General features: G+C 42.8%; 2 protein-coding genes across 20 annotated transcripts in view; both read right to left on the bottom strand.

Moving 5' to 3' along the window:
• LOC105285619 (sodium channel protein para) overlaps positions 1-9,790 on the bottom strand; it is a 43,988-nt gene extending 34,198 nt beyond the window's left edge. For 18 of the 19 annotated variants that reach the window (XM_026971900.1, XM_026971915.1, XM_026971914.1 and 15 more), the window contains exons 1-4: positions 9,654-9,790; positions 8,942-9,121; positions 1,684-1,839; positions 940-1,145 (exon numbers count right to left, since the gene is read on the bottom strand). In XM_026971900.1, coding sequence (XP_026827701.1) covers positions 940-1,145; positions 1,684-1,839; positions 8,942-9,088 — 509 coding nt within the window. In that variant the 5' untranslated portion in view covers positions 9,089-9,121; positions 9,654-9,790. Of the gene's footprint in view, positions 1-939; positions 1,146-1,683; positions 1,840-6,381; positions 6,415-8,941; positions 9,122-9,653 lie in introns of all 19 variants that reach the window. The other variant, XM_026971913.1, reaches the window with a different exon arrangement.
• On the bottom strand, positions 9,666-10,175 carry LOC105285683. The gene has a single exon (XM_011350054.1). The coding sequence runs from the start codon at positions 10,173-10,175 to the stop codon at positions 9,666-9,668; it is 510 nt and encodes a 169-aa protein (XP_011348356.1).
• Between the last annotated feature and the right edge of the window lie 2,748 nt (positions 10,176-12,923).

The following is a 12,923-nucleotide window of genomic DNA, read 5'->3' as shown; positions in this document are numbered from 1 at the left end:
TGCTATCTCTAGAGAATCTAGTACAAAACTTACCAACGGAATACAATTTATCACATGTCTCTACTCATATATTAGAGCTATAAAACGTACATATATATATATATATATATATATACACATACATATATATGTATATAGAACATTAAAATATCTATTCTTTACGACATATGTTTCGCCGTAAGCCTTCAATGAGGTTCTTGCCAGTTCTCAAATGGCAATTAACGAGTGAACGAGATAAATCTTGAAACTTTGGAAAGAGCAAGTAATCAATGATAAGCGCATCTCCGGCTTAGGCACTTGTTAACACGCTAAACTACATAGGTTCACAATCACTTAAGGGTAAGCTTAAGTGTGTATATATCGTCCCAGTCACTGCTCCTTGTGTATCTCATAAAATAAAAGCATCTTTCTCTCTCCATTTCTCTCTTTTACTTACGCGCGCAAAATGCAATGATAAAATTTACTTCGCTTTTCTTCTTCAAGTATCAAGCATGTATCTAGAATTGTCGATTGCCGGAAAATAAATCAAGAAAACAGATAAACCGAGATTTAATTAGATATGTAAATGCTGCCGTTAAAATAAACGATATTAATTTGTAGTAAAATTTAAATGCAAACTTTTGTATCAATTCTTAATACAAAACTTGAATGTTGCTAAAAAAATCCACACGGATTTTCCGGATAATTGTTGGCACATTTTATTCGAAATATTCAACAACTAATAATAGCTGTGATGTTATTAATATCGAATCAGATATTTCCATATTTCATGTATCTATCAAAAATCTAAAATCACTTATTCCAATCGTTCGAGTGGTTTCGTTATTAAGAACGAGGGAGCTTGGCTGAAACTCGACTTGTATTACAAGTACTTGATAATTCTCCTTTTCTCAGCAGAATCACGTAATTTCGCGGATGAGAACAGCAAAGGATACTTACTCGGTGGACTCGATGGTGGGCGTGGTGGGCATGATCATGAGTATACAGTTAACCAATATCGTAGTGATGATGAAGAGGGAAAAGAGCGGGTGAACCAATATGTAAATGGCCACACGTCGTATAGGGTTGAACGGGTCGAGCAACCACATCGCATTCGTCGCTGAGAACCTGAATATGTCCTTTCCCTTGCTAATGACGACGAAGGTCTGCGAACAAATACATACTTTAAGATTTTTGGTCAAATAAGAAACGGACATATACGATTTAAAAGAAATTGTTCCAGCTTATAAGTATCAGCGTTTAATTGTATGTCGTTTGAAAATCCAGAAGCATCAAAATAACCGAAATATAATCTTCAGCATCGCTTTATAGTAACATAATTTACTCGATTCAAGAGAATCTTAGTGATAAATTTTGGATTTAGTAACGTAAATGCAACATTTATCAGACAGAATAGATGTTCGTTTTGTGGATTAATGATTTTCCGGCAGTATTTCATCGCGGTATTAAATTATAGATTTTTCTATAGATACGCGGCTTTCCCATTGTGCTGTTACACACGTAGCTGCAAAAAGATTACACGAAGCAATTACGGAGTTGCGAGCCAAAGTTTGAAAATAGCTTCACCAGCTACGGCCGATAGTGGGCGTGCGCTCGTTAGAAACCCACTCTAATATTCCGCGTCTCACGAAAACTCAATTCCTCTAAGGGAGTTAAACTAATTAGTGCATCAATGCCCGATACCCTTTGATTATGGTAGAAGCTATCAATATCCTCGAGAGGTGTGGAGGCCAACTCGGATGGAAATTCGTTGTGCAGTCGGACCGGGATCGGCGCTCCCTGCTCGAACATCGGATCCGGCTGAGGACCTTCGTCCTCGTCCTCGTCGTCATATCGTACCTGCGAACGAGATGCTTATAAAGTCACCCGGACACTGTTCGCCGACTGTTCCGTCGTGTCGCAATCACAGCATTTTGCTCGCGCAAAATGATGTTTCTCTGGCTCTTCTAGAAATGTAATCGTGAGCAATCGTAAAATATGGAAGATAGGTCTGAAACCCAAATTCGAGAGCAAAATCTTTTGAGCGATCGTAGCATTCCTTTTACCGAAGCGAATACGTCAGAGATGCACGTGATGCCGAGCAGAAAAAGGTTCACCTCGCTTTTTGACAGCGCGTCAAATTTTGCGAAAATAATTTTTAATGCATCAATTAGCTCCATCTCTCGCATGTGTACGTGAAAGATCAAATTGGGCCACCGCATCACGCATATCATATTCCGTACTCGAGCATGAAGAGTAAAAATAATCGAGCAATCGGTGAAATAAATATTTCCAAAGTATCGGTTTCTGCGATCGTAAATTAAACGAGCACAATGCTTTCGGTTGTGCACACACAGTGGCGTTTCCACATTCGATGATAAAGCGTCGCATGAATGTACAGGATGCGATGCAAATTTATTTCCGACTATCGCGATAATTCTCTATTACTGTTAACGCAAAAATATCCGTACGCAACAAAGCGTTATAACAAAGTGTTATAAGTGTGTTCAGTCATCTCGGATATAAAAGATTAATATATATATCTGCAATTATATTTATTCGCGAAGGAGCGATACAAACCACGTCATCTTCGTTATAAATACTCTCCGCTCACTCACGTAATCTTCCAAAATTAATATCTTGCATATTCCTTCATCGCCGAGTGATTTATAGGAGACCGATAAAAGATTAAAATATATATTTACGGACATTCCGGTACGTGCATCGGATACGGTCGCAAATATAAACTTGACCGTACAGAAGGACGAAAAGTATACGGGTCGTCGCGTTTGATTCTCGTATGTGAAATGCAAACGCGGCGCACCGATGCCGCCGTATGAATATTCAAAAGTTCGAGTCCCGCTCCTTTGGAAATATTTATCCGCATACTTTTCTAAGTGCACCAGTTATTCATAACCCGCTTTTAGATGAGCCCTATAGCGCTGCATTGCATCGTCGCCCGCATGTGCATCACGAAACAAGCTCCAAAGAGCGTCAAGGCGTTCACTCGTGAAGAATCTAGCGTGATAACAAGCGTATTATTACGTGTGACTGTCAATCAACGTGCCGGAGAGCACACTGGCAAGAAAAAAGAGAAAAAGAACTGAGAGAGGACTGTTCTCCTCGAAGAAGAACAGTCGTTCGATATCTTGAACAGACTCGCCGAGTTACGCGATCGCTGATAAAACCCGGGAGCTTATCGTTACGTTAAAATAAAGTTATGCGAGATTCTAGCTAACGAGCTGCCGTGATAAATCACCACGGGGGAGGCAAAGGCGGCACCTGTGTGGGAGGAGATTGATGCACACTCGCACACTGCACGTAGCAAGTTCGATCGGTGCTAAAAGCGGGTCGTGAACATACGAACCTGAAGAAGGTCCACGCGATCTGCTCGACTTTGGTCCCTCCTACGGCTCGAATCACTGCCGAGTCGTAATCAGAGATACTATTCCTATTTTTCTTTTCCTTTTTTTTCTCTCTCCCTCTCTATTGCGACTGATACTAGTCCGGCTAACGCTAGACACAGCACTATCCTAGTCTCTATCGGATTCGGCGTAGCGGAATGATCAGCGATCTTCGTCCAAGGATCATCGTCGCGCATAAATTGTCGCGGAAGCGTACGCATGGCAGATCAACGTCTCGATTTTAATCGAGACGCTCCTTCTCACCAATACGTCTCATTCGAGTATTCTATAGCTTGTAGTCTTTACTTTGTAGTGTCTCAAATCTTCATTTGCCTTTTTCTGAAATTTTTGGTAGATCGAGCGATTATACTCCATGTTTACGCGCCTGTGTTAAATTTATGCGCGATGACGTTTAAGATCTTAACGATCCGAGCGGTCTGTCGAGGTACGTTCATGTCGAACGACGGAAATCAAGTCCACCGAATCGACTTTGCGATGCGGTAAAGAGGTACTTTTAATCGCAGCTGCTGTCCTAACTACGTGTCGAGACTTGGGCGGGTATCCTACGTCTAGTAAAGATGTCTATTCGCTAAAATGTATACGATCTAGGATGACTAGATCTAATTTGCGCAAGCCAAGTGTTCGTCGATGTTCCCGGGATTCTCGCAGAGAGTGCTCGTGTGTGCGTGAGGATTCCCGCTCGTCGTCGAATCACGAGGGAAATTCGATCGGAGCACACGCGCGGATTCGACCACGAGACAGGAAGCGGAAGCAAGCGTAACGCGCGAGAAGCGCGCAGACAATTAGACCCTCGTGAATTTCACTGAATCGGGCGAAATTTCGCGGAGAGATTAAGATCATCCCTGAGGCGCCCACGATTTGTCAGGGCTGTTTCACGGACAGTAGGCAGGACTTCCTGCTATCAATGTGACAGTGAATCAATAGGATTCCAGATTACGCCGCGTTATCGCGACTGCGTGCGACTCGTGCGGCTACATTGCTCGTGTTGGAAGCAGCACTGCAACGGCATACGCGCGAGTTAATTAGAAAATGGAAAAGAAAAAGGTAAATAGAAGTGAAGAAAGTACCGGAGCGCAAGCGTTACACGTTCGGCATACGATACTATATAAGCGTCATCAGGCGACCGCGACCTCCACTCGAAATGCACTTCGCGATGCACGTGTCATGATACTACTGTTGCGTTATTACATCCGCGTATTGCCACTTCGAGGGCGCGTCTTTATGGCCGAGTACTCGTAAGTACTCGTACCCGTACTTGCCATTAAGAATTACGTGTCTTATTTCGCGTTTATTACAGCGAGTGTGTGCGCGACGCGTGCGCGCTCAAAGTGGCCTTTGAAACTTGGATTTGAGCATCTTGTCTCCCAAATTGTTCCATCCAATCGAGTTCGGGATTAATTGCAACGATCCTCGCGAGAAATTGCTGCGTTTATCGTGGAAAAGTCCTCGCTAGAATTGCTTCTGCCGGGAGCGAGTAATGCTATTTATTCTCGCATTATCCATCTGCTCCATTCTCTTTTATCGCATAAACGGCAACTGAGGATTACGTACGCTCTACGACCGTCGCGATTGTTCTCGCCGTCACAATTGATCCCAAACTCTCTCGCAGACGTGCACCGGAAGCGCGGAGATTCAGGAGATTCGGCAAATATTTCGAGGGGAAGTCGCGCGTTAAGCGCAAGCACAGCTCGCTTTTCATCGTAAGACGTCAAGACACTTGCCAAGGAGCGTGTATTGTGTATTTGCAAACAACCAAGGGGCTATATGAGTGTGTGTACGTGTATATAGAATCACGCTGCTTCGTGTCGTGAGCGTGCAAATTATCACGAGACTTTGCCACGAGACTTTTACTTCGACCACGGTGTAATATTCGAAAGAGGAAGTAATCGCGATAAATATCGCGATAAGAGAAGCCACTCGATGCCGACAAAAGTCCGCGACATTGAGATATCGTCAAGGCGAGTCGCTCGCGTTTCCGTCAGGAATAGTCGCCGAATTAATTAATCAAAACGCGCTCGCGAATTCAATGCCTTACGCGGATTAAACTTGCACATCTTCGGCATTCCGTCGATCAATATATCGATTCGCGATGACGACGGAATCGATGTACACCGTAGCACGCAGCGAACCAGGGATTGAAACCTGTTACGACATCGCGCACGTTTAAGCTCGGTGATAATGCAGCTTTTTTTCCCGTAAAGATGCTTGTAACATGCGAAAAGACATGAAATGGCGCAAGAGCTGAAGCTTACACCGAGCTCGACGTGAATAATTCAGCAGGGATATCGCCATCGCGCAAAATAATCGATGCACGATAGTTTCGATTCGATTTAATAATTCAACGGTAATCAATAATAAATGTTTCATAAAATTCCCCGCCGAGCGGAGATACAGAAATAACGTCCCGGAATAAAATGATCCGAGGATCATTATTAAAAATATATTAAAAATAAATAACATCCAATTGGATTTGACTTGACGTTCAGTTTTTTTCTGCAAAATGCTCGTATTAAATTATATGCGTGCTTTATTGAGAACGTATACGAGTTCCCCGCTTCAATGCGCTTCAAAGATGCAGAATCGTTCGCGGTTATTATCGAGGACATCGATTCGCTGAACTATTCGGAAAATTTATTATTCCCGTTTTCAATCACTCTCTCTGTAAAACGTGTGAGCAAATACCGTACGTGTGGTGTCGGGCAGTGAGTGACGCGTGTCTCTAATCGATCGATCGGCCAAATGCTGCCGAGTGAGGAGAAATCGTGAGATCGTGTGCGTGTGTGTTCATGGTAGGCCGTGTGCATGTTGCATGAACGCATGTATATGTATTTATGTCGGCGTATGTGAAACGTGTATGTGCGCACGCGCGCGCGCGTGTGTGTGCGTGTGTGCGTGTGTGTGTGTGTATGTGTGTATGTTAGTAAGGTAGAAGTCGGAGATAGAGAGCGGTATTACTTAGCGTGACGTAACGTCTTACTTCTTTTTTCTTTTTCTTCCGTCCAAAACCTCCCTGAAATTGGAGAAATGGAGAAACAGTCGTTACACACAGAGATACAGAGAATACGGGGGATATCGATGAGTAAGTCAAAGAACGGAAGAGGATATATGCAGGCAAGGGGAAATGGGCAACGCGAAAAGAGATGGATCGGTTCGCAGCTTGCGGAGAGGTACGAGCTGGATTAAATAGATTTGATGAAAGAGATCAAGAGAAAGAGAGAGAAAGAGAGAAAGAAAGACAGAGAGATTAACAGGACAGCAGGAAAAGTGGAGAAAAACATACAATGTTACAGCACGACATAGACACACGACAGGAGTACACAGGATCTCAGGCAAGCCTGAAAAGAGGATTCCCAAGCACGTCAACCTTGATCGGGACTGGATTAACTGGCGGAAAAACACGGCTCGTTCGAAAATCCGAAAGCACCTTTCGTGGCTAGAGAGTAGGCCAGATCTCACAGCGAACGGTATCGGCAGTAATCAGCAAGTACTTTTATTTTTAAGCCGCTTCAAAATATTTCGAAAAATCGATGTTAGTTGGTTGATCAACGGGAACTTGACGGTCAAGAAAAAATTCGCGAAGACGTTCGCGCTCTTAGATTTCGAAGACTAATTAGAGGCGATCGTGTTGCGATAATCCAGTCTTGATCTCACTTCTCTCTCGTTCTCTCCTTGACCTTTCGTCGCCGGAGTATAATACAAGGAGGCAATAAAAGGAGAGGACTCGCTCCTCTTGCGAAAGTAATCTTCAAACAGCGCGATCGATGTCGAACGAACGTCAGGCGAGGAGTAGGAAGGCTGATAAATAAATCCGCTCCTTTTATCGGCGCTGCCGTTATAGCTCGAGGCAAATTAGGAGTGCTAATTATAAGGATGTAAAGGACTCGCTCGTTGCATTTACATTGATACGCCCCTCCGTGATAATCGCCCGTTTCCATCGCGTGGCACTCGCGCGTTACTCAATTAACGCGAGTGCGGCGAGGAGAGCGAACGGAGAGGGCCACGGCATACGAACAGTATATCGTTATATGTATAAATAATGTACATATGTATATGTATATATATACATAAACATGATAAACAGGCACAGATAAGTGACACTGCAGACATCGAGCTTCGTAAGTGGCATGTCTTTTGTACAACACAGAGTATATTACGCGACGACAGATATATATATGTATGTGTATATATATATATAAATATTGTATATTTAAACAAAGTAGTCGTCGGTTGGAGATAGTTACACCTTCACTACGTTCAGCGAAAGATTCAAGCGAACAGTCAACGCGAACGGATAGAGGAAACAGATGATTGCAGTTCGTAAGATGTACAGTATGTCAAAATGGGAAAGAATAGGTTTTGTATACGGCGCTACAGAAAGAGCTAGGCATAGGAGAAACAATGGTAAAGCGGCTCATACTTAAGATCGATCAATACCAATAATATCAAAAGCAAAAATAAAGAATCTGCTCTTACAGATATACATTCGAGAACATAGTATTATATTATATTTCTCAACAAACAAAAGTGCTCCAATCAGATTGTAATTGAAAGCCTTTCCCGATATTGACGTTTATCTTAAACGTTTTCGTTCGATTTACCTGAGCAAATTGAAATTGCATTATTAAACGCATCAAATACGCTATGCAAATGTGTTATGGCTTTATTGCTTTTGGTGTTTTTGAAACTGATAAATTTCATTTATCTTATTTTGTCTTATTGTGTTCTCTTTCTTTCTCTCTGCGCATTTTATTTGATAATATCATTATTAAAGTCGCGCCTTCTGATAAAATATTTTTCAAGAGAAAACTGTAATAAGAATATGTAATGTTATGGTGCTTGCCTGTTACTGCACATATCATTTAATTTATAAACATGAGCGTGGAGATAAAAGCTTGATGGTAAGACCTTAAGTATGAGTAGGAGTTAATGGGAAAATTTTAGCGCATTTTATACAAGCGCCTGGCTGAGGCGCGATGGCTGAAGACTGAAGAAATGAATTTTTCAAGAGTTCTAGGATGACCTGTGTAACAGAATTTTCAGATTAAACAAATGCTCTTTCTTTTTAAGTCATGAATTTTTCTTATTATACTGCTCACGTTGTATTCACGAGCGCAGTAGGAACAATGATTACGTAGGAATATTATTGTTCGCAGGGAGGTCAGTAGCGTCAAATAAATATCCACCGTATTTTAACAAATACTTCAACTGCGAAATTACATAAATAACATGGACCTTAACAAATTTTAAAAATAACAACAACGTTATACAAATTCTCCAGAAAATAATAAGCGTATACGAACATTCACGCGAAACACGTGTCTTGAAATTTTTCCGCTAATTTTTTAATATAATTTATGGTTTATACAATATTCCTGTAATTTCAGCACACTCGAGATGGACCGAAACGCAGACCGCGCGATTTATGTGACGTTACTTCAAGGGATCACGCGTCCTAGAGTACGCACGTGAGATCAATTATGAGATTATCGATGTAGTTAATGCGCGAAGAAAAGTTGAAATGCGTCGAATGCACATACCTCGCCTTCCGCTCTCTTCTTCTCGAGCTCCCTCTGCTTGGCCTCTTCCTCGGCGATGCGAGCCTCGATCGCTGCCAGGGACTCCCGCGTGAACGGACGGAACAAACTTCTTTCTTCCTCTGATATAGAGTCAGAATCTTCGGACATTGTCTATAGGCTGCGCACAGCTGAGCCACCTTCCTGCGAGTGCAAATCGCGATCAATAAAATACAAAATAGCAAACAGTGATTTACGGGTGATAAAAATAACAAAAGAGAATCAAGACGTGCGGATAAGAATAAATGAAAGTAACATCGATGGAGCTTTCCCCGATGTCAGAATTATCACATCTGACGTAGGGCGATCAAAGCTCAGCGTCAAGTGCTTCAAACGTAACTTGCATTCTCGAGAATTGAAATATTATCAAGTGCACGCATGAGTTTTCTTCTTTCTTTCAATGCCCTGGCAAAATTATTTCAGACTGCAACACTTTCTCGCTCTTTTGCAGGATTTAAAATAACAACCTAAAGCTTTAAACATGATAATATGCTGCAACGACATTTTTTATATATCGCGAAAACTATCTATTGGGTTGTAACATACTTCGTTATTAAAAATACTAAACAAATTGGACGAATATATGTTACAACCCATGAAAGGAGAAGGCTAAAGCTCATGCATACAGACGCTCAAGAATCGAACGGGGTGAGTCGACGATCTCGGCCGGACTCACTTTTGATCGGTGCTAACAGTTCCTGAAGTGTGGTGTGCGCGTGTCCCACGACGCGGGGGGGTAGTAAAGTTGCTGCTGCGGCTGTCGGGGACGACGGATCCGGTGCTGAAGGCGGCGCGACTTGCCGGCTACCGGCCGGTTCCTGGGCGTCGTCGATTCGACGGGGTGCGTCGTGCCGACGATGCGGTCACACGACGCCGTTACGTACGGTCGGACGGATAAGTGCGCTCCGTGCAGCACGTCGATTGCCGATCTGCCGCTGCTCTTGCTCTCCCTCTTCTTGTCGATCGCCGTCACGCGAATACTGCTGCTACTGTTGCTGCTGCTGCCGTTGCTATCGCTGATGCTACCGCTACTTCTAGTTATGTTCCTGTTGCGGATGCTGCTCTTGCTGCTGCTGTTGCTGCTGCTGTTGCTGCTACTTGAATCTCGTTCCAACGAAATGGCGACGAGAAATGACGAACGCGCTGCGGCAGTGCGTGCTATGTCGGGGACCGTCCAACGCGAACCAAGATTTTTCATGTCCGACCTGAGAGCAGCCGAACAAGCGTCTCGTTGCGATAAGGTCGAAGGTATCGTGATCCGGTTGTGTGTAAAAGACGCGAACGGGAATTATTATTGGCTGCGGAAGGGCGTCACGTCGCATTATCGTTTCTCTTTTTCCCGACAATTCCCGTGGTGCAAACTGCGAGGAGCCAACGGCGGAAGAAAGGATTCTAAGTACATAAGGTCATCTGTCCAAGTCGACGTAACTTTTAATTATAGCGGCGTGAGTCGCGTTCGAAATATCGCGGCAACTTGTGGAAGTCATTAGGGCCGGATAACGTCACCGTCGAATTAACGAGGCGCGGTATCTACGGCGGCGCGCGAATTTGCCTCCCGCGAAATCGGGGGGATCTACCTAACGCATACTCACGTGTGAATGAAGCGACGGGTGCGATCAATCCGTTATCCGAAATAACATAGTCTGGTCTTCGAGTCGGTCGATTTTTATCTGCAACACAGAACGGAGAAAACTGGGTGAGCGCAAACGTCCATGATCATAATATACAAAATCGATCAAAATTGGCGCATTGCAAATGACCGAGTCCTCGCAGATTCGCTTTATGAAATATTTCCACGACACAGATATATACCACGTTGCAGTTGGACGGTTATAGCCCAACAGGAAACTTACAACGTAACAAATCATTATACATCGATGCTTAATATTCATTCCATGCTGGTGAATAAAATATTCTTTTGAGCGAAACAAGTACTCGTATTCTCGCCAGGGAAAATGAATTCAGACGACGACACTCGGAACAACTTTGCCGTCACGATCTGCAGATCTCCGATTTTCGCGATCAGCAGCGGGCTGTAAAACCGAGCGCGTAAACGGGGGTGCGTTCAGATCGCGGGGATGCTCGACCTGGCTCGCAGGAAGTTCCACGCAAATCGTACCGGTACACAGGCGGAGTCGTGGAAAGGTGTCGGTGGTCTTTGACCGAGTTTCGCGCGGTCGATCATATTCCGCCGAAACTCGGTCACACGCGCTTATGCATCGACGGCGGCGTCGCGGCGCCCGGCTCATACGGTATCATACGCAGCATAGGAAAAGTAAGAGTGAAGGGCTGTTGTGCCCGCACAGTGAAACAGGCACATGCAGGGTCGGCCACGGTACCACGTCCAACTCTGGGAGACGGCAGCTTTTCACTTATTGATATTTATAGTGCAACTGTGCTGTTCTTTCTATCGACTTTTCCAGCGTCGCGAGATGCTACAGTCCCTATCTCTTGAAAAGAAAGAGATCAAGCGAATTGCGCCAACTGTTTCTGCATATTTTTCGGGTATTTTTGTGAGTGTTTACGATAGTTGTAATAATAATCGTGATTCTCGTGTTTCAATTTATTATTGGTTCTTATTATCGAATCATCGAACTGTTTGTTGGGAGCAAACTTGAGATTTTTCAAGATCTGAATCTATATGATTTCAGACGTGAAAGCATTCGAGAGAGGAATTGTGGTTAGTTGAACGCATTTTCTCGCAAGGCGAGATAATTCTCATTGTTTTCTAATAACTACGTAGAACATCTTTATTGCGAGGCAATACAATTGGTATCTTCAGTATTTGCATAGTTCGACCTGCTTGAGTATACAATACCAACTCTTGCATTGTGCATGAGCTTTGCAAGCAGAAATGCAGTATGGGGATAGATGTTGCGTAACAAGATTATTGAAAGAAACTAAAAGAATTGTTTTTATTCATCTCTTCATCATCATATTCATGTACGATTTTCCAAATAAAATTAATGTGCTGAGGCACGTGCATGTCATATTAAGCTTTCGCGAAATTTGCTGGAAAGCTTTAATGGCAAAATTTCACAACTCGGAGACGGACATAGTTTTAACTTGATTGTTAATCCAATTATGCCTGCGTACTAATTGCGAGAGAGTGAATTTGAATCAAAAAGAATTTTCTGCGTTTCGCTGAATTTTGCCACACATCGAGCTACGTCATAGACGATGGATACAAAATAAATTGCATAGATAAGACACCAGTTATCTTATTCGTGGTTAAAACAAAACCTAACGAAAAAAGATAGAAGAATTGAATAACATGAAATTTCATTCCACCATCCTTGCAAATTTACTTTTTACACTTAAATACAGGCTGTAAAAAGTAGAATTAATATAACATTGCTCTTAACATGAATGTGTTGCATTTTACTATTTAATTGTTCTATCTTTCTTTAGAAGAAAAAGCTCAGAGAAAAATGAAGAACATCGAAACCATAATTAAATCTTCTTAATTGTTTCCAAAACAAGTTGATTCCTATTTTTTGTTTCAACAAGTTTTGATGGAATTTCAAAATGATTGCAATTCTGTGACTATCACACCGTGCATTTATTTATATAGATATTTCAGTTACAGAAGAGCGATCGCGTACGTTTGATCGAGGAGAGTTCGCCAGTTCAATGTTACTTGAAGCTACTTGACTCATGGCCTTTCGCTCGCATGTTCGGAATACATTACGGGATAACATTCAGAAAAACCTAGTAATTAATCATTAAGAGTACGCAGCAACTATAAAATAATTAGCCGATTCCTCTGATATATTATACATTTCTCCGAATGTATGCCTGAGCGGGGGTTGTATTTCGCGGATATAGAAATGCAATAAAAACCGGCACTCCGCCAGAATGCGAAGCGAGAAGAAACGAGGTCAACTATATCTGCGACAAAATCGGCCTTCATCAAGAAATTATACGCTGTAACGGAAACGGTTGG

This window comes from Ooceraea biroi, chromosome 8, assembly GCF_003672135.1.
Source record: "Ooceraea biroi isolate clonal line C1 chromosome 8, Obir_v5.4, whole genome shotgun sequence".
Taxonomy (NCBI): domain Eukaryota; kingdom Metazoa; phylum Arthropoda; class Insecta; order Hymenoptera; family Formicidae; genus Ooceraea; species Ooceraea biroi.
Note: the sequence above shows the minus strand (reverse complement) of the source record. Positions and strands in the feature narration are given on the sequence as shown.

Bases quoted from the DNA above. Each gene is read 5' to 3' on its own strand.
- LOC105285683 (XM_011350054.1), bottom strand. From the start codon at position 10,175: ATGAAAAATCTTGGTTCGCGTTGGACGGTCCCCGACATAGCACGCACT.